The sequence below is a fragment of the Adiantum capillus-veneris genome, chromosome 9 (assembly GCF_014529385.1).
Source record: "Adiantum capillus-veneris isolate H3 chromosome 9, ASM1452938v2, whole genome shotgun sequence".
NCBI lineage: Eukaryota > Viridiplantae > Streptophyta > Polypodiopsida > Polypodiales > Pteridaceae > Adiantum > Adiantum capillus-veneris.
The window spans coordinates 151,029,532-151,049,966 of NC_140939.1; the positions used below are offsets into that span (position 1 = coordinate 151,029,532).

At 43.7% G+C, this 20,435-nt stretch overlaps 1 protein-coding gene across 3 annotated transcripts in view; it reads right to left on the bottom strand.

Annotated features, from left to right (window-relative positions):
• LOC147451378 (uncharacterized) overlaps positions 1–20,032 on the bottom strand; it is an 88,238-nt gene extending 68,206 nt beyond the window's left edge. The window contains exons 1-3 of one of the 3 annotated variants that reach the window (XM_086520315.1): positions 18,848–20,026; positions 18,551–18,766; positions 13,572–13,872 (exon numbers count right to left, since the gene is read on the bottom strand). In XM_086520315.1, the coding sequence (XP_086376441.1) occupies positions 13,817–13,872; positions 18,551–18,766; positions 18,848–18,989 (414 nt within the window). In that variant the 5' untranslated portion in view covers positions 18,990–20,026 and the 3' untranslated portion in view covers positions 13,572–13,816. Of the gene's footprint in view, positions 1–13,571; positions 13,873–16,689; positions 18,767–18,847 lie in introns of those variants that run through there. The other 2 variants (XM_086520314.1, XM_086520313.1) reach the window with 2 other exon arrangements.
• Positions 20,033–20,435: the final 403 nt, after the last annotated feature.

Genomic DNA, 20,435 nt, shown 5'->3' on the forward strand with positions numbered 1-20,435 from the left:
GCATACATCCAAAAACAAATCTACTGTCAAGTAACCTGACAGGAAAATAAATGACATCTTTGAATCTGCAAGTTGCTCTTCAATAGCTCCCAGGATCAAGTGGAATAATAAGGAATTTCCCCAATAGTGGAGAAACATAATATCCACATAAGATCACACATCTTGTATCAATCAACTTCAAGAATTTTTTATCCAAATATGTTATTCCTGGATCTAGCAGAAAGAAACCACAATGTAGAAACAAAAATACCCATCCATAGTGAACCTACTTTTGAAGATCTTTCAAATCACCCAGATCAAATACCATTAAGATCACATAGCATTGATGCCCTCTGCAATATACTAGACTCACCTGAAGCATAGTGCAACAGCCACATCTCATAAACTTTTGGTAACTTAAGGTCGTTACCAGCAAGAATTAAAGAACTATGACTCCCTTGTACTGGTAGCCAGAACATCACTGACATAAGAATTAGGATTAATATCCAAACCCAGCCACATTTGGCACATTGCCCAAGAAAATGAAAAATCTTGAGCACTTTATGCTGTATCAGGGATGATTTAGCAACGTCACCCCCTCTAGCTTCATAGCCATCACAAAAAATCTTAGGACTTTCTGGACCTGTATCATCAGAGAGATTTTTACTTGACTCTTCAGGTTGATAATGAATAATAGCTTTGTTCTGAAAATCTTCATCCATAATATCCTTGGGATTATCACCCTTGGAAGTCTCATCATTCATCAAAGCTATAGGAGTTGGCTCCTCTTGCAGCCCGTTTATAGATGTACAGTCAATGTCAATATCCTGCTCACAATCAACATGATGTAGGCAATCTTCAATATCGCCCTTTGCTTCCTCATTTGCATCCATGATACTTAGCAAGCCATTATAACTTCGAAAAGGTTCATCAAGCACCTCCTCTAAAGGGGTACATGCATCACAAAGCTGAGCTATACTACTATAACCTTCTTCTTCAGATTGGGTCCAAAACCCATCAATTATGGAATCTGCTTCTGTGATAATAGAATCGGCAAACATATTGCCAGAAGCAACCATAGGTCCATTGGCATTATCAAGTACATCCTGTGTTAGGTTTACAGCCTCGGCCACTTCATCAGCTATTGTATATATAATAGATTTGTTTGTGCAATCATTTGTAATAAATCTGTTGCACATTGTTCAGCTATAATGCTGATAGAATCATTAGAAGCTTGTAGTGTCTCATCTTCTTGATAGACTTGTTGAGAGCATCCCATGCCAAGGTCAGTACCTTGAAAAAATTTTGATGTACAGTTTAGCTCTTCACTAGAACCATTATTCGAAGTAACTTCCACGCGAGTAATCTTCGAAAAAAAATCATATATTTGCATTTCAGTAGTAAATTCATTATGTACCTTTGCTCGGTTGCTCAAAATATGGTCCTTTGTCGTTGAATCTGCTACCTCCAAAGCTGTATTTGCCTTGTCTTTACTTCTTGAAGAAATATGATCCCAAAATTGATCATAATTAAGGAACTGCATATGATCCCCTTCTTCTTTATAGAAAATAATCTGGCCTCGTTCGTTAATCTCCTTCATCGTTAACTCGATAATTCTTGAGCTTCATGAACAAACCCTTCTGCAAAATGATCCCACTATGTGGGGTATGTCTCTGCCAGTTCTCGAACCTTGTCTTTAAACTCGGAGGTTACAACTTCTTCAAAGGTCGAAATCATCCGACCTTCTGGAATTCCTCGGTTCTTCATCTCCACTTGATAGCATGCAAGGTGTCCATCTGGATCATGCCCTTGAAAAATTCCATACCGCTCATGCACGACATCAAGTGCCATCTCCACAGCATCATCAAGCTGCTTTTTCATCTTCATAGCTTTTACTTCTTCCAAGCATCCCTGAACTAAGCCCAACATTTTTGGCAGATCTGCTGTTGCAAGATTTTTATCAAATCTATTGAGGTTGTAGTCTTCAATAAACTGCATTAGCTCTGCTAGAATCTCCATCCTGACCTCCCACCTAGGCTCGTTTCACATCGGGTTCACCATGAATGTAGGGGGATAATTGTGCGAAAGGTGAGCCAGGAAGGCACCAAGCCCCTGGCTGTGAGAGGTGTGAAGAAAAAGGTGTAGCAGATGCAATTAACGACAATAGAGTTTAAAACAAGTAGTCCCTCTAATTCTAGTTAAGCGGCTGGATCCATGGTTAAACAATCACCTTGAGGCTTAAATGCTCTTTACAAGAAGAAACCTGGCTTAAACCAGGTGCTTAAACAAGAAAACGATGATGCTCTGCTTACTTTGCCGTCTGCTTCCCAATTTGAATGGTAAATAAGCTTCGAGCAGGTTTCGAATGGCTAATGAGGCTTAGGGAAGGTTTAAGATGGCTTAAGAGAGCTTATGACTCGATTAATGAAAGCTTAAAGGATTAGGCTTGGTTTAGGGATAATAGGATTAGCTTGATTAAGGACGAGGTTAGGCTATGAAGTTTGGCTTATGAGCTTGGGAAAACTTTTATTAGCAAGCTTAAACTCAGGAGCTTTAGATTAGGATGGCTTTGATTAGAGAGCTTAGGCTTGGCTAATGAGCTTACAATTAGGATTGCTCAAAGAGATCAAGAGCAAAGTTGGCTTGGAGAGCTTAAGGTTAAGATAGCTTATGAGTTTGAGAGGCTTGGCTTAAGGATTAAGAAAATCCGAGCTTAGGCTTGGCTAAAGGAGATTAGCTTAAGCTTATGGACTCTCGCCTCCTCCCCAGGAGAGAGGGCGATCCAATGAAAAGAGAAGAGACTCAAATTAACCACACGATGACTTTTCTAGGTTGCATGGCCCCTTTTTCTATATTTGGCTTACCCATTAGCGACGTTGCTAATGGGTAGCCACCCTTATGACGTGGCAAGGCCGAAATCAAGTAGCGCGAATTTCGCCGGGAGTGGTTCCAAACTTGCTTGTGTCGGCGTTCTAAGCCATTTTCGACTCTACAACGGACTCACCTGAGCATCATAGCGCTCAGCGCTATGCATTTCGTCTCCTCCTGTCTCTTCTGCGTGCTGCCACGCCATGGCTTCGTTTCATTTTACATTAGGTTTGAAAAAAACCTCTATTTTCTCCATTTGGGTGGGCATTGGCCAAGTGGGTTGGCTTGGGCAGTCTTTCCATTAGCTCCTTGGGTGGCCACACAATAAGGCTTTGGGCTTTGGGCACCATCCATTCATAAAGGTACCACATTTGGCATGCAAGTTTACCAAGGCACCGGCAAAACGAGCATTATGTTCACTCCACGAGACTTCAATTCAGATTTAATAATCTCTTCAAGATCTTTTTGTACTTCCGTAACGGCACCACATTTCGTATACATATCGGGCAAGCATTGCTATCTCAAGCACTTATTCTGCTATATTCAAAACCCTTACTGCTGATAGCCGTTTTTCGGCTTTCCATAATTGCCATAGTAAGCTACCTCACCCTATCAAATCACTCAAACACTGTGGCTATGCCTACCATTTCACTGTACATAGGCATGTGTGAGTTAGGGGACTTTTCCCATATCTTCTTAAAAACCCTCAATTAGCTAGTCACTGGGCTGATTGAGCCAAAAAAATCATAAAAATAAAAAAATATAAGTATATTATGGCCCATTTGTGTGTAAATATTTTATTGTATATAGGGCCTAAATAAAATGATTTTTCATAATTATTTTGGTATTTATTTAAATATTTATACGTAGGTGTGTGTTACTTATGCTATGTACATTGACTCACCATTACCATATTTTTTCTTACCATTTTGCATACTCTTTATTCCATATAAAAATAATTTCATGCAAGCTTCTCTTATTTTTGGTGTAACTCCATCCCAAAAAAAATCCAAAAAAACTAGTTTTATTTAAGTGTATATTTTTTCACTATTGTCATTTTTTCCTTCCTACATCTATTCTCTATTACTCTCATAAATTAGACCACAAAAAATATTCATCTTTTTATGGTAGACTTATAATGAGAGAGATTTATTTTGACTCCTTTATATTTTTCCACCTATATTATTTATATTTGACATGTACATAATTTTTTAGACCCCTCAATATTTGATTTTCTTAGTTGTACTATTCACTTATATCATGATCTCAATAATATCTTCAATTATAGATCTACCAAATAAGGTCCAGGGTATGTGGCATGCATGCATGCACCATGGGGAGCTCACTCTTGGAGGTATTCAAAAGAATCATCCAAAGAAGGACCTCACAAGGACTTTGTGCAGTGGAAAAGACAGTCGGTTTTGTTGAATTTTTAAAGATCACATGCTCCCCGAATTTGAAAAGGTGATACAAGCAAAATTTTTAGCTCGTGGGTTGAACTTTCACCTCAAAATTTTCCATATTTTTTTGAGCTACGAGCTGTGAGCTATGATTTTATTGGTGGACCCCAGTTTGCCCATGCTATGCAGCCACACTCCCTCTTCCACTTTATCATTTTCCTCTTTTACACACACCTCTCCACTCATCATCCCCACCTCTCTCACCACTCCTCTCTGCACCCTACTCACCTTCTTCTAAACCTTGAAGAATAAGAGAAACCATGGTGAACTCATGTTTCCTACACACACTTCCATTCCAAAATTGACCACCTAGTCTCATTTTTCCTCGTCCATATTACCCATATCTATCAAAAAACCATAAAATTCAGCCTCTTCTCTTGAAATGCAGCATCATGGTGATTGATTACTCATATTTAATTACCTTGGCTCCCAAAGGAAGGTCAAGAGTGAAAAAACGTACCGTCAAAGCTAGTGGACCGTCAACAAACATCAAAATTGACCCTACTCAAGACACTTGGAGCATCAACATTGTAAGAAATCCATGTTTTCTTACCTATTAAGATTTTTTTCTTCCTTATTTGTATTCTACTTGGATACTCCCATTGTAAATATCCAATTCCATTTGTAAATCAATAAAATAACTAACTCTACTAATTTACTAACACTAACCTACTATGAAAAGTCCTATCACCTCCACTTCTCTCCTCTCTCTCTTCTTCATCTATCCACACCAACTTCTTGATAATTCCAAGCAAAAGAAATTAGATAAGTGCTGAAAATCTAACCCAACCATGGTTAGAGGAGTAACCCTAGCCTTCAAAATTGCTATAAAAGGAGGGTGTAGCTAGCACAAAGGGAGAGCCATAAGCAAGAGCACTATGCTATAGCTTGAGAAGCCAAGCTCAACCTCTCTAGAAGGATCTCTTGAGTGGAAGCTCATTGTCGTATGCATGTGCATGTGTTGTAATAGGGGTGATTAGCACGGGAACTCTATGCCATTGTAAGAGAGAGAGCAATCATTTAATTGAGAGTGGGAAATCTATCATTTCTCCTACTAGTGTAAGCCCAACATTTGTTGAATCAAGGAGGGTGGATTTGGACTAAGCTTGGATACTTTGTCTCTCTTCCAACGTGAAGTAATGGACAACAATGATGTGTAAGTGTCTTGGTGATTTTTTTAGTTCTTGATAGCTTGTGTCTGGGTGTTGTCATCAATTTAGCCATAAATCCCACATATTGTAAGAGGGCGACAGGGTGGAGAGGACTCCCCTAGCCTTAAGACAGTGATTGGGGTGGCTTTTCTTGTGATGTGTTGTGGTGAAATTTACTCAAGCTATGTTGAACAAATACTAATCTCACTTTGATCGGTCATGACAGATTTGTAAGAAGGTATGAATGCAACCAGCACCCCCTCCCTCTTCTCTCTCTTTCTTACATATATAATTGTGTTTGCTTGATCATTGCCGATACATTTCAAAGCAGCCCGAGCACTATCTCTCTCTCTCTCTCTCTCTCTCTCTCTCTCTCTCTCTCTCTCTCTCTCTCTCTCTCTCTCTCTCTCTCTCTCTCTCTCTCTCTCTCTCTCTCTCTTTACGCGTCCTAGTTCGCATCCAAAACTAGGTGGTGCCCCAAATTTATGTAGGGTTAGGTTGCGGGTTTGTGTGTGTGTTTGTTGTTTTTTCCAACCCCAACCCAATTGAGCAGCACGGGAGCCTAGAAGGGTGCTTAGAGGCTACTCTTCTTGTTGCCCGCCCCGGACCACCTCACTGCTACTCAAAACTCCCAGACGAAACACCGACCGAGCGGACTAGACTGGTACGGAACTGGCCCCCGGTGAATCTTTATCGGCCAATATCTTGGCAACCGAGACTCCGATCCACTAATTTGAAAAGACCGACATGCTCCTAAAAGCGAGCACTTCGGACTCATGCATTCATTTAAATTTTGTCACCTTAGCTGCAGTTGCCCAATCCGGTACGGATCTACAATTGACTGGAACTTTAAGCTGCCATAACTTCTTTATCGTAGCTCCAAGCGACGAGCCGTAAAGACAGGCCGGTAGAGCACATCAAGTACTTCAACTTTGATTAATAAAATCCCAGCTATAACCACTTCAAGCATAGTCACTATTTAGCATTACAAAGACATCTTTTGGCCCTTTAAGCCGCATCTAGCATTCTTTCAGCTTAAAAATGGCTTGTTAGCAAGCCCTTATAGCTGCTGATTAATCATGTAGGATTCAAATACTCTTGATTGGCATTCATTTGTTCATTTTCTTGTCATGGGAGCGGAGCAACACGACACCGTTCTTCTTTGGCGTGACCATCATTGGAGAGACCCATTCAGAGTCTTTGACGGGGTAAATGAAACCTGCCTGTAGCAAATTTCCTACCTCTTTGAGCAATGCCTCTTGCTGAGCTACCCAAGCCTTCTGAGCTTTTGCACTACATGCTTACTTCCTTCCTTGAGTCTTATGCGGTGTTGCACTACTGTGATGCATGTGATCTTGTCATAACCATCAATAAAAAGTGTGGTGAAGTTACCTAGCATAGAGATATATTCTTCTCTCTCTTCACTAGCTAACTCATTGAAGAGCATCCGCTGTAACTTACTTGTATCCACCAAGTGTTGCATACCTGATGGTCCCTCTTGGTTCTTTGGTGGTTCTTCAGATTGCGTCAATCTCTTTGGATCTCTGAGGATGACTCCCATCACTTTGATTCTACTGTCACTCTCTTCAGTTGTTGTCGTCTCTTCTCTCGAGGTGGTCGAAGAGTCACTGGTGAATTCATCTTCCGATGCCTCCAAGATCATGTTGTGCTGCTTCACACTCTTCATGTCGTAGAATATGGGCTTCCCTTTAGCATTCTTCATCTGGATCATTCCAATACTCCAATCCTGCTTAGCTGCCATATCCACGATCCATGGTCTTTCGAGAATGATAGGGTAGCCCTCCCCTTTGTGTGGCATGACAAAAATGTCTACCTCCACTTCTATGTTGAATGCCTTCACCTTGACTGCATTCACAATGCCTATGCACTTCACTTTGACGTTATTTGCCATTTTAGCTCGGGAGGATGCCGGCATACTTACCTCTAGGCCTAGATGGTGCATCATTTTTTCACTCATGATGCATATTTGTGTGCCACCATCTATGTAGATGTTTGAGATACGTTTCCCCTTGATGTAGGCATCCATGATGGGTAGGATGTCTTCTAAGTTTCTTCCAGAGATAGCCCCGGCTATCCTCGGTCTTGACTTTCTAGTACTTACCATCTTCGTCCATTGTCTCCTTATCCTTGGTGCAAGATGGAGTAATTGGGGCCAGGTTATTTTTGGATTGTGCATCAAAACATCTTGAACTAGGCCATATGGTTTAGCATACTCACCCATCAAAAAATCCATGATGTCGATCTTCCGCAAAGGCTTAGACACATGCTTGCTAGAATCTCCTTTTCCTTTCATCTTTTCCTCCCTTTGAGAGGCCTCTTCATGCTTGGCACGCTTTACTCCTATGGCATCCACTTCTTCTACTTTTCCTAGATTTCCTTTGTCCTTGTCTTTGATATGATCTTCTACCTTCGCTTTTCCCTTAGCTTCAATACTGATGACACTTACTGCTTGGTTTCCAGCAGGTGGTGGAGGTAGAGGTGGAATGAGAGGTTGCGGTGGTGGTGGTTGTACGGACGTTCAAAGGATTTGGACCAGTGGAATCTGCTCTGGTTGTCTGGGCGGTGGTGGTCTCGCCCTTGGTAGAGAAATTTGATTCTGCCTTGGGCCTCTATTGAAGTTCTACCTTCTTCGATGAGGACAATAGTACATTCCATGGCCGTCCTCTCCACAGTTGTAACAATGGTAGTCCTGATTTTGTATTTGTTACCCTCTTCCTTGCTCTTGATTTGTGGCAAGTGCATGCACTTGCTGCACCAGATGTACTGAAAGATTCTCTAACTGGTTGGTGATTCAGTTGAGTAGGTCTTGTTGATCTTCAATCGGTTCCTATGACTGATTCCTTTGGACGGCTGCTACTGCAGGTACAATTAGGTGTGGTCAGGCCCTTCCCTGTTCCTCTTCCTCAGTAGTTCTGGCTTGTAGACACAATGTCTTTAGCTTTGAGGCGGGCTACTTCACTTGCTACCTCATACATAGCAGGAAACCTTTCCTTCACCTTCTCTTTAAGAATTGGCCATAAAACAACCACAAACCGATCTTTCTTTAGGGAATCGGGTCCGTTCGCCATCCCTCAGCGATGCAATCCATTGTCCCCATAGATATACAAACTTTGATTCGTATGCTGCATATTCATCCATACTTCCTCGGTTCAACTCCATTAGCAATTGCCACAATTTTCCAGATGTGGTGCCTTATCTAAAGCGCCTTAGAAATGGTGCTCTTAGCAGGTCCCACCTCTCCTTGGTGGCTGGCGCGAAGGATTTGTACTATGATCTTGCTTCTACTTTCATTAGCAGTGGAAAATAATGCAGACCGAAGCATCGTCATCCCTTCCAGAGATGACACATGCTTCAGTATGTATGGAGTGATGGCGACGTGTTTGACCACTCATAGCCTTTTAGCTACCAGCAATTGCAAGTAGTTACCGTAATCGTCTTGTTGCATGTATTCCACACCATTTAATTGTAGCTCCTCTCCAAGCCACTGGGTTTAACCCATGGTAGACAGTTTCTTCGGGATGAGTTGTATGGAGAGAGGAGGAAAGCCCTCTACCAACCCTCCAAAACAGCAAGGATAGTAGACAAACAACTCCTCTCTAGGGAATGGGAACCTTCTTATCACCTTCACTTCAGGGTTGTCGGAGTAAATTGGCAGCACTCGCATGCCCATCATGAATTGATAGGCGATCTTTCGCCGCTTTGCTTTGGATGACCTTCTTTTTGGTAGCCTAGGCACAATTCTGCTTTCCAAACTTGAAGCACTCGTGTGGCAAGGTGTTTCTCCTTCCTTGGGGGTCATTTGATTTAGGATTGGTCTAGCCCTCCTTTTCCCTTGGCATGAGCAACCCCTTTGGGCCACTTACGAGCACAGGCTACACTTTTATTCTCAGATTTCTCTGGGAAGAGAGGCTTCACTAACCTCTTCCCTTCCTTAATATGGATGATTTCTTCGCAGTGGACGTTGACGTAGAGGATTTATGCTTCTCCTTTACTTCCGTTGATGGCACTCATTGATAGATTGCGGTGGGCGACGACAATGAGAGCAACATGCTGCCCTCCTACTACTGGATCTTGATTTACGGTTAGAATGAGAGCTGCGAGATGGAGAACTTACTTCCTAGATGTTGACGACGGTGTATTTTGGCAGCAGCACTTCGATGAAGGCTATTAGTGCTTCTCAATTTCTTCCTCCTCCGTTCTCCAATTGGATAATTCCCACAACCACTTGTCCTTGGTCGTTGACGTGCATCGTTTTTAGCGTTATAAACTGAAAATTTCTTCCTCCTCCGCTCTCCAATTGGAGAATTCCTGCAGCCACTTATCCATGGTCCACAACGTGCATCATTTTCAGTGTTGTAAACTGAAGGGTTTCAAGAAGCCCTTCTCCGTGGGGCCACCAAATGACAAGTGCAAGCACAAAACGGACCCTTGCAACCTCTATGCCAAGACAGCGCAAGTCAAACTCATCACGGGGAGTGAACAGGGGGCACCACCTAGCTTTGAGCGGCCAGGACGCGGACAACAACGATCCAAATAACACTAATCATAGCACACCACACCACACACACACACACACATAGATAGACGTAGATAATGAAACCCCTCGGGATGTGAGGGCAAACTTGATGCAAGGTGGTATTTGCAAAAACCTTCGTTTCAATGAGGTGGAGACCATGGTGATGGAGAGAGAGAGAGAGAGAGAGAGAGAGAGAGAGAGTCTATAGCACGTTCTCTAGGGATAATTCACGTGTGTAGAAATCACACGGTTGTGTGTAGCGACCCTTGGAGTCAGTGTGTCTGTATGACTTCCCTCTCAAGTGTTGCCCTCCCCCCCCCCCCCCCCCCCCCCCCCCCCCCCCCTCCCCCGCCCTCGGTAATGACCTCTCAGTGCTTGCTTAGTTTAGGATATATGATTAGACTTGGGCCCTAATACAAGAGAGACAAAGCAAGGAACCAGGTCCCAGATGGTTGACCCCTGCTTTGTTTTATGAGAATTTTAAAATGATATCTCCTAGGTGGGCCTTTGTGACCATCACCTAGAGAGAGGTGGCAATATACAAATGGTTTTTTTACAAATCTTGGCTAGAAAAAGGGAAATAGATTTTTCTATGGGTTGTTTTACCGGAGAAGTGCGTCATGGATGAATTGTCGATGAATCGTAGGCTTCACTGGTGCATTGTTGTAACATGTTTGTCACTTTTGAGGCTTGCCTTCGACGTCATTTCTTGATTTGTTGTTGCCATCAAGTGATTTGGCCGTTCTTCTTCGTTGCTTTGGGTGCCGATATCGAGTTTCTTTGGTTTCTCTTCTTGTGCGTGTGTATGCCATGCGTGTGTTTGTTTGAATGTGTGCGTGCAAGTGTGTTTGTGTGGCTATATTTGTAGATTGTGTGTATAGGGAGAGGGAGCATTTGTGAGTGGTGTGTAGAGAGGACGAGCGAGGGGGTGGGTGTGTGTATGTGTGGTGAGAGTGAGTGTATGTATGTGTTGGCGGGTAAGAGAGAGAGAGAGAGAGAGAGAGACAGAGAGAGAGAGAGAGAGTCTCTGTGTGTGTGTGTGTGTGTGTGTGTGTGTGTGTGTGTGTGTGTGTGTGTGTGTGAGAGAGAGAGAGAGAGAGAGAGAGAGAGAGAGAGAGAAGGTTACTAGAAAGTTACAACATGAAGACACCACTTTAACCATTAAAACACAGAGGTAAGGAATGCTCAAAAAGACTCTTATTGGAAGCAATTATAATGAAAAATGCTTGTCTACAAACAATGGAGAGAGAGAAAAGATTAAACTTTGGGAGCTTGAGCTAGATTGCAATGTTTTAGCCAAAGGAAGACCCTCTTACTTGTCCACATCACCATCAAAAAAAAATTTTAAAATGTTAGTAAATGGTGGAAGGCATGTGTCATAGCATGATCCTACATGTCATAGATGTCAAGCTAAAAAAGGACAATCAAAAGCAAGTGTAAGCTACAAACCTGAGAGGAAGATTCCATTTGAGCAGAGTGGTGAGAGGATGTGGTGAGATTTCTCTTTTTTGACAGCTTGTTTGGAAACAAATATCACCTTGAAAAGAACAACCAAGCCTCCATATTTATAGGCTAGAGAGAAAGAAGGAAGGGGGCAACCTCAAAAAGATAGGGAGGCCCAAAGGGTGCACGGTTAGGGAGGGGTGGAGTGGGGGTAGTGGAGTCTTGATGTTTTTTATAGAAAATTGGGGGGTTAGGTTGAAGTAAGAGTTACTTCCATCCAAAATCTTGTTACCCTATAAGCATCTTGGTCTAGGCTTTAAGGTGTGCACTAGATTATCCTTTAGAGGTGGTTTTTGTGCTAGTCAGAGAGACCCTCCTCCGCCTGCACTAGAAAGGATGAGGATTTGTCCCAAAGGGGGCACTAGGCCCCCCAAGGGGTCCTAGTGTCCTCCAAAGTCTAGCAAGTCCAAGAGTAGAGTGGGGTGGCATGACAATTTTATAGCTTAAAACTTTGAAAGGAATATTCTCACAAGTCTCCAAAGCTTAGCTCTCTCGAAACCATTTTTACAAAAAGAGTCCACAAGCATTTTAATGTCTTTAGTGGCTTCCGTAGCATTGGAGTTTCAATAGAGTATTGGTTTGAGTTGTGAGATAATGACCTTATGTGCCCACTCAGAAGGTCGGCTGGTGGATCGTTTGAGGCATCTTATGGGTGTGCACGGGATTTTATCTTCTTTTGGTGTAAATCTTTTTGTGAGATAGCCAAATTGGGTAGAGAGATGGAGGTTTAGAAATTTGGTAGAGTTACCAATGGTGGTTTCAATGGGTAAGCAATTCGGGTAGATTTTGTGTTGCTCTATGAAGAACAATGGGTTTGTAGAGTTTATGAGTAAGATATCGTCATAATATCTAAAGGGATGGCCTAAAGTTGAGAGAATCTCTTTAGCATTATGTGTGTGTTGAGAGTGTCAGAGAGGAACTCAAACTCTAGTGAGTGGAGGTAGAGATTGCACCATAGGGGGGAGCATGCAAGTCCCATTGGCATTCCGTTGGTTTTCCTATAAATCTTCCCTTGACATTGTAAAAACATGTTATTAATGAGCCAGTCGTTTAGTCGGAGTACTTCTTGAGGTTAAATGAAAGGCTTGATTTGTATCTATAGGAAGACCAAGTGCCCTCTATGCATTTGGAGGGGAATCTTTTGAAAGAGATGAACGTTTCTAGAGATGTGGAGAAGGCATGGGAAATTAACAAGGTGATATGATGGATTAGGCCTTGTACCCCTGAGTGCGGGATGTTCTCGAAGCATCTTTTTACATCCCCTGAGTAGAATTGTGTTGCATGAGAGGGGAGGTTGAGGATGCAATCGTAAACTGAATCTACAATCCACCAAGATTGTAGATGAAGATGGTGACATAAAAGTGCTTTTTTGTTAAGTTTTTTGGCTCGTTCCTTGAGTAGTGGTATACAAGATTTTAGCAAGCAAGCCATAAGTGTAGAGATTTCTGAGTAACAACAGGCAGCTCCACATGTTATCCATCTAAAAGAGGCCTTATGAAGTTTGTATATTCCGGTGAGATAGGGGAGGGAGAGGTGTTCGAGAAAAGTTTACTGAGAGAGAAATGTTAGCACAAGGGAGGTAACCCCCTCAATCCCAAGAGGAGATGGTGTAAAATCATTGCCTTATAGGAGTTTTTGGGCTTCAAGAAGAACAAAGGCCTTACAAATGATAATCATATTGTTTGGAGCTTTGTCAATGCAAGTAAGAAAGAATTTGTTCCTTAGTTCTTTAATTTCTCTTGTGAGATCATTATGGATGCGGTGTTGTATTTTAGAAGGGAGGAATTTCCCACAATAGGCTGAGAACGCATTAGTTAACTCTCCATGTGTTAGGCTAGAAGGTAGAGTGATGCAACCAGATTTTATGAGATATAAGAGCGCTTGATTTAGCTCCTTAAAAGATTCTATGAAGTTAGGTGTCTTAGTTGGTATGTGCCAAGACCGTGGCCACAAAGGTGAGCAAAAGCGGTACTCATAAAATAGAAAGCAGTACTCGTAAAATAACACAAGTTCGTGGAGATTACGTGTTGTGCGGTGTTTTCTAAGTTACAAACACACTCATGGGGTGTGAGAGAGGTGAAAATTTCCTTCGCATTACAGAGTGTTACTTTCAACGGGGGGTCAAAAGCCCAGCTAAAAATGCATTCATCCCATAGGGGAGTGGTGGAAATGCCAAGCCAAAAAAAACAAGCTAAAGAAAGAGGTGAGATTTTTGATATCTAGCAAGGGGTTGAAAAAATGAAGGGGTACAAAGGTTCCCTTCGCCTTGCTCTTGGGGATGAACCGAAAGCGTCCATGCACATCTTTGGAAACCTGCATTAATCATGCACATCTTGGGGATGAACCGAAAGCGTCCATGCACATCTTTGGAAACCTGCATTAATCATAAAGGAGGGATTTAGCACTAGTTACGCATGCCTGAGTAAAGGTGTTTTTGGTTTTTGGAGTTGGGATGGGCGTTGGGGCAGAAGCTTGTGCAAAGAATGGTGGGAAAGTGGGGGTGGGGTGTTGAGGGGTGTGGCTACTAGCGGTGGAGTTGGCTGGGGAGGTTGTCTTCCATCTTGGAGGTCTAGTAGAGGTATTCAAGCGTTGAGAGGGGAAGTTCCTTCCCCTTCCGTGTGTGGTTTGATTCCTGAAGGGGATCGGGGAGCACCACAAACGGAGAGTGAGAGAGAGAAGGAGACACACACACGATGTGGGTGGGGAGACTGTGAAGTGGCAGCTCCCCCTATACAATATACTCACTATAAGTATAGGGTAACAGTGGGCGGGCGCCCATGACCTGGGCGACCGGTCAAGGCACATAGGCCTTAACCCCAACAACCTCCCACTTAAAGGCCAATGTGCCTTTAAGCAAGATCTACTAGTGTACAACTAATAGAAGGCGAGATATTGTCTCAACCTATGCCCATTGACTCTCGATGAGCTAGTGCATCCGGCTCTACTGGTAGACAAACATCCCACTGAGGAAGCCACACAGAGCTAGCTCCAAGCTCTGCAAAGAGTCTACAAGAGCTCATGCACTCCTGCAAGTATCGGTCCAATACCTGCAAACCTCCCCTATGCTCTATGCCGAGATCAGTCATCGAACAACTAATCAACCCTGCTGCAAATGCTCCCACTGCAGCTGCTATGTCAGGCCTCGAGATCAGCATCTCGTACATGAAGACACCGAACGTTGATGCAACCCTGGCAACCTCTGCCACCTCCAACTCATAACTCAACTCATGGCAGCCCTGTCCCCTATCATAGAGACCATGGCACTCTGACTCCGAGCTCTGGAGTAACTCTTCGTGCCCACCACATATCACATGTGTACCAAGAGTATCCATCTGTCCTGAATCTGCATCAAGCTCTGGCATAAGCATATCAAGAAATGACTCCACAATAGCCGACATCTCAACATCCATGTGAGTCATCTCTGTCATCACCTCTGATGACTCATCCTGCTGTGACTCACTAGAGCTATCCCGCTCTACCTGTGCATCCGTAGATGCAACCTGCACAACAAGGTCACTGCTTTGCACTCCATGAAAAGCATCCTGCAATCCACAAGCAAAAGAGACTCGCTTGCTCTCTCGCTCTCTACCTGGCTGCATGATCACAGAGACAACACCGTCTCTCCCGTGATCCACATGCAATGGGTAACCTGTACCACTTTTGGCACCTCTCGCAATCACTAGCGAACCCATATGCATCACAAAATCTCGCTCTCGTAGCGAAATCTGACATCCACAATCTCTAAGCTGACCAATCGCGATCAAACTCACTGTCAAATCTGGTACATAGCGCACATGTCGTAACAAGTAAGATGTACCACTCGGTAATGACAGTCTCACATCTCTTGCACCTGCTATCGCATGCACCGATCCATCGGTCAAACGTACACTACCAAGCATCCTGCTAGAATAGCTACAAAACCATTCATGATGCGGCGTGACATGAAACATAGCATCTGCGTCTAGCAACCACTGCAAAGGGAGTGAACTATCCACATGTATAGCATCTCGTTCATAGCTCGAGGTAAAAGTGACATCCCCGTCACTAGTATACTCCGACACTACATCTGCCTCAACTGTCAAAGCAACTGAGTCCATGGCATCACTACATACATCTCTGAGACTGTCATGTCTCCTACGATGTCGCATACGATGAAAACAGCGTCGTCTAACGTGTCCAGAATGACCACAATACCAACATATCACCTGTCGGCGTGCTCGTGAATGTACATGTCTCACACGAGTCCTTGATGACTCAGATCTATCATACATATCATGTAATCTGCGCCAAAGTGTTCTCGAAGTAGTCTCATACATAACAAGAGCATATACAGATTCCGCAAGGTGCAAAGAGAGTGTAGATACTGCCATCTCCTCTAGTTCCTGCCACTGATCGTCAGACATATTTGAAGGTCTACCTGCATCACTACTCAATGGTCGATGCAACCCTCGCTGTGTCAATGCATCAAGCATACTCTCTCTCCATGCTGCAAAGTCTGACCCATCAAACACGCACATTTTGGAGAGATCATAATCTGAGCGATCACATGTCTCTACCATGAGCACAATGTAGCAAACTAGAAAGCAAAACCACCTCACCAACAACACCTGGAAACTGTCTACAAATGTGGCCAGAAACACAATGTAAATCCTGTGAGACACACTCCAAAATAGAGCTCCCTCAATGTCAATACAAGCCTCGCCTGCTCTAGTATCACACTGCAATCTGTGAGCTAATCACCAAGCCCACACTATGCGATATCGATGCATACACATGCACAAATCTCCCACCTGCAGAGAACACCGCATGCAAATGCTGAGTGCAACCCGCAATCTCTACCTAGATCGCATAAATGATACGCATAAAACTCCTTGGAAAATTTCGCCAGAGTTTCGACGCACAATGGCTATCAACACAAAATAACCATTGTCCTGCAAGCTCAATACAATGAGCAATCAATGCGCATCAAACTACACTCAACATACATGCATAAGCTCTGCAAAACTATGGCAAACAATGCTCGAGATCACAAGACTCTCCCACCTAAGAGCAAACCACTGTCTCAAGCAAAGAAAGATACACAACTCCTCACTCTTGCAAGAGTGGATACAAAAAACACAAAACTGTGTCCAAACTGACAAAACCAGTGAAAGTGAGAGTAAACACTCGATCACAAACTATGGCGAGAATCTGGAAAAATCTCGACAGAATTTCCCCTGAAAACTGAGCAAAAAACTCAAGTACAATCTCTACAATAAACCATAACCCTACTCAATGCCAATGAGTAGAAATGTCAAAATGGCTCCACATTTTCACATACAATGGCAATCCGCACTCAATGTACATCAACGGAGTGACCGCGCATAAGCAAGCGCCAAAAGATTTGCAATCCAAAAACTTGATCAATGCGAGAACAATGCTCTCAAGAGAGCTCACCGGCACTTGACAGTGCTCGCCAAAATGCATGTATAATGGGCATCAACCATGCGCCATAACCATATGCAAACCATCCGCAAAGACCATGAATCCAAGCACAAAATCACTGTCAAAGTATCCTGTGAAAACCAGTGAAAGTAGCTCCACCCATGTGCTCCAAAAAACTGTCTCTCAAGAGACCGCTTCGGTGGTGTGTAAACGCCTCCGTACTTCGTTGCCCAAGTCTACCAAAAAACCCTCAAACCACAAGCTTAACACAAACTGCAATTGCATCTTCAACTCAAAATTTATGCACTCAACTACAAGCATCTCCCGTGCTTCCAAAAGTGCATCAAAATCGCACACAATGCGACAACAAAAAATCTGGAATTTCTGTATACAGTCAGTCTGAGCTAAATATCAGCAAAACGGTGAGGAATTTGCAAAAAGTTTCTTCTGCAAAGTTGTAGACCACGTCGAAACGGATGGACCATGAGGACAGAATTCTCAGATCTCCATTCTACAAGGAGAAAAACGAATCTGAAAACAGTGTTGTTGCGCATACAGTTTTAGGGCAGCACCTTCACTTACACACAATCTTCCACACTCCTTTTTGAGCTTCCACAAGAGCATACATCCATCTCAACTGAGCTCACAAGCTCCCATTGCATTCTCACAAAGCTTCCAAGCTTTCTTAATCTCTCTACCGTCGAGAGCGAGCGAGCAATCGCCTCGAAGCTCTCAAAGCCGTCGTGCTCTCCGCGGTCACCATAGCTCTGATACTAATTGAAGGGGATCGGGGAGCACCACAAACGGAGAGTGAGAGAGAGAAGGAGACACACACATGATGTGGGTGGGGAGACTCTGAAGTGGCAGCTCCCCCTATACAGTATACTCACTATAAGTATAGGGTAACAGTGGGTGGACGCCCATGACCTGAGCGACCGATCAAGGCACATAGGCCTTAACCCCAACAATTCCTTTCTCCACATGCTTTCTTTGCCTAACAAGTATCATGGGATGCCTTCAAAATTGGAGCAACTCCCGCATTCAAAAAGTGTCCACTTCCAAGGATGAACTGCAAGAAGGTGCTGTGTGACTAAACAAAACAGAATGAGTGATAGCATCTTTTAGCTTTTGCCTATAGAATACATGGAGGAGGAGAGCTTTAATCACTTCTTGGGCTTCTTTAGCTACCCAACTCATAAAGGCAATAGTAGACCGCTTAAGGTTTGAGCTTGGGAAGAAGTGAGATAATTGATTAAGAACAAACCATAAAGTATGATCGAACCACAAAACATTGTTGTCCCGGCAATGATCCCCTTGTCCAATATGCTCGCAACCACACGTAAGAAAAGGTCGGTGCACATTCCATACTTGTATAGTATAATTACTATCTCGGTTTCTGGTATAGATGACAACCTTGACCCCAACCACGCAGCCAAAAGTTGCATTACAATGGCGTAGGTTGAAAAATGACATAGAGAAGGGGGTAGCAATTAGAGTGTTCTCAAAGAGGTTGGAGTTATTGCCCTCAAGAATCCGCATAAGACCTTGCTTGACCACAGTCTTATCATGATCATTAACTAGAGTAAGGAGAAGATTCTTGGGGAGGGGATCAAGTAAAGTAAAATTACCGAAGGACCAAGCCTCGTGGTGAGCTTTTCCCAAAAACATTTCCAAAAGCCGACTCCGGATGAAGGGATAGGTGTAGGTTTCAAAGGGCTTTGTGATGAGGCTTCGACTCGGTGTAGCGATGGTGAAGTCTTTGTTTGCAAACAGTTGCTCCTCTTCGTCAAGATCCATAGGTAAGAGTGAACTTCCGGTAACGGTTGGTGGCATTGTGATGATCTCTGAAAAAACATTAAGTAAATTAAGTAAATTCCTCTTTCGCTGTTAGGCTAGTGGGTCATTTCGCAACCGCTTTTCATTACCCTCCATGAATCGACGCATCAAATTTGGTGCATGCTTGGGCCTCTCTTTCCGCTCACACTCATCTGCATCAATAATTGCGGGCAGATTTGCCGCCAAGTCACGTAGGCGGGTAATCGCAGCAGGTGGCTTTTCCCGTGCCATGGCATACAAGCAAAACCATGCGGGATGGTCAAGAGTAGGTAGGATTGTTGTATCTTCAGCTTGCTAAGAAGGGATGGCTTCATCAAGTTCGAGCAGAGGGGAGTGAGAGACAGGGTCGCTAATACAAAGGAGCAAACCCTGGAAATTACAGAGGGGGGAAAATTTTGTGCAGAGTATCCTAGAGCCATAAGGTTCTCATTCCATCCTGAGTAAGCCGCAGCTAGCTAGCTGTAAGGCATGGAAACAAAATTTAAGATGATTCCAAAGCTCATAAAACTTTGAGTCTGCAAATACAGTAGTTGTGCGGAGATACATAAAAAGTTAAGAGAAGGATTCTTGACTGTGTTAGGTGCTAGGTATAATAAGGGAGAGTCATGCTTGCAAAAATAAACATGCAGATAAAGCAAGAGAGAGAGAGAGAGCGAGAGAGAGAGAAGCACGCCATAGGCATGGCTTTCCTGGCCACAGGGAGGCGGATGCGTAGATTGGTTAACCCAGCGGGCGGACAAGCCGGAGCCGCATGTCTCCATGCTCTGTCCAAGAGAAGGTGGTTCTTACAGGGTTTCGGTCCATGAAATTCGATCAGCCAGTAAGCACCAAAAAAAGGGTTTAAACCTTCTTGCTGTGTGCGTTCAGGTCCAAAAAAGAGGAGAGGCGGTGAGAGTTGTCCGGGTGCCATAGTAGCCGAAAGCATGTGATTAGGTCTGTTAGAATCGAAAAAAGCAAGACCTTGTAGTGTGCGTTCAATAAGGAGGCGGGGAGGTGAGAGCGGTTCAGGTGCCACTGTAGATGAAGTCACAAAGGCAAGGTGCTGAGCAATGTAGCGCAGCCGGCATGGTCGCTTTACATCAGCCGGTTTTCTTGCGTGTGTGCAACATGAGAAGTAGAAGGGTGTTGGCACGCCTTACTTAGGAAAAAGGAAAGGTAATAGGGTTAGCGAGTGCAACAGAGAATGGCGATGGCTAGAGAGCCATTGAACAGAACTCACTCCTTGAGAGGGAGAGAGACTAGTCACATCTATAAAGTGCGTCCCCGAGTAACCCAATTGGACATTCATTAGCAGCTCGCCGCTCACTGGGTAGGTAAGAATGAATTATGGTGTAGGGAAAAGCCAGAGCGTTGTCAGGAGTAGGACCCTTGAAGGCTACTTCTAGCTCTCCTTCCTTATATTCAAGTAGTGGGTTGACAAGGCGCGCGCCTCCAGACTAAATAACACATAGCATTAAAGAGGGGGGGGGTAAGGGGATCAAGGACAGAGAAGTGCGCGCACAAAAATCGGGGAGATTGCAGTCGTAGATGGACACTTAAAAACTAAACCCAGCCACAGATTAAACCCGGGCAGCGTCTATGTTTTAATAATAAAAAGCGGGCCATGGTAACAGCATGTGCGCGCGGGTGGGATGGTTATCCCATGCGTCTCAATCTGAGCGACGAGGCCTTGGGTTC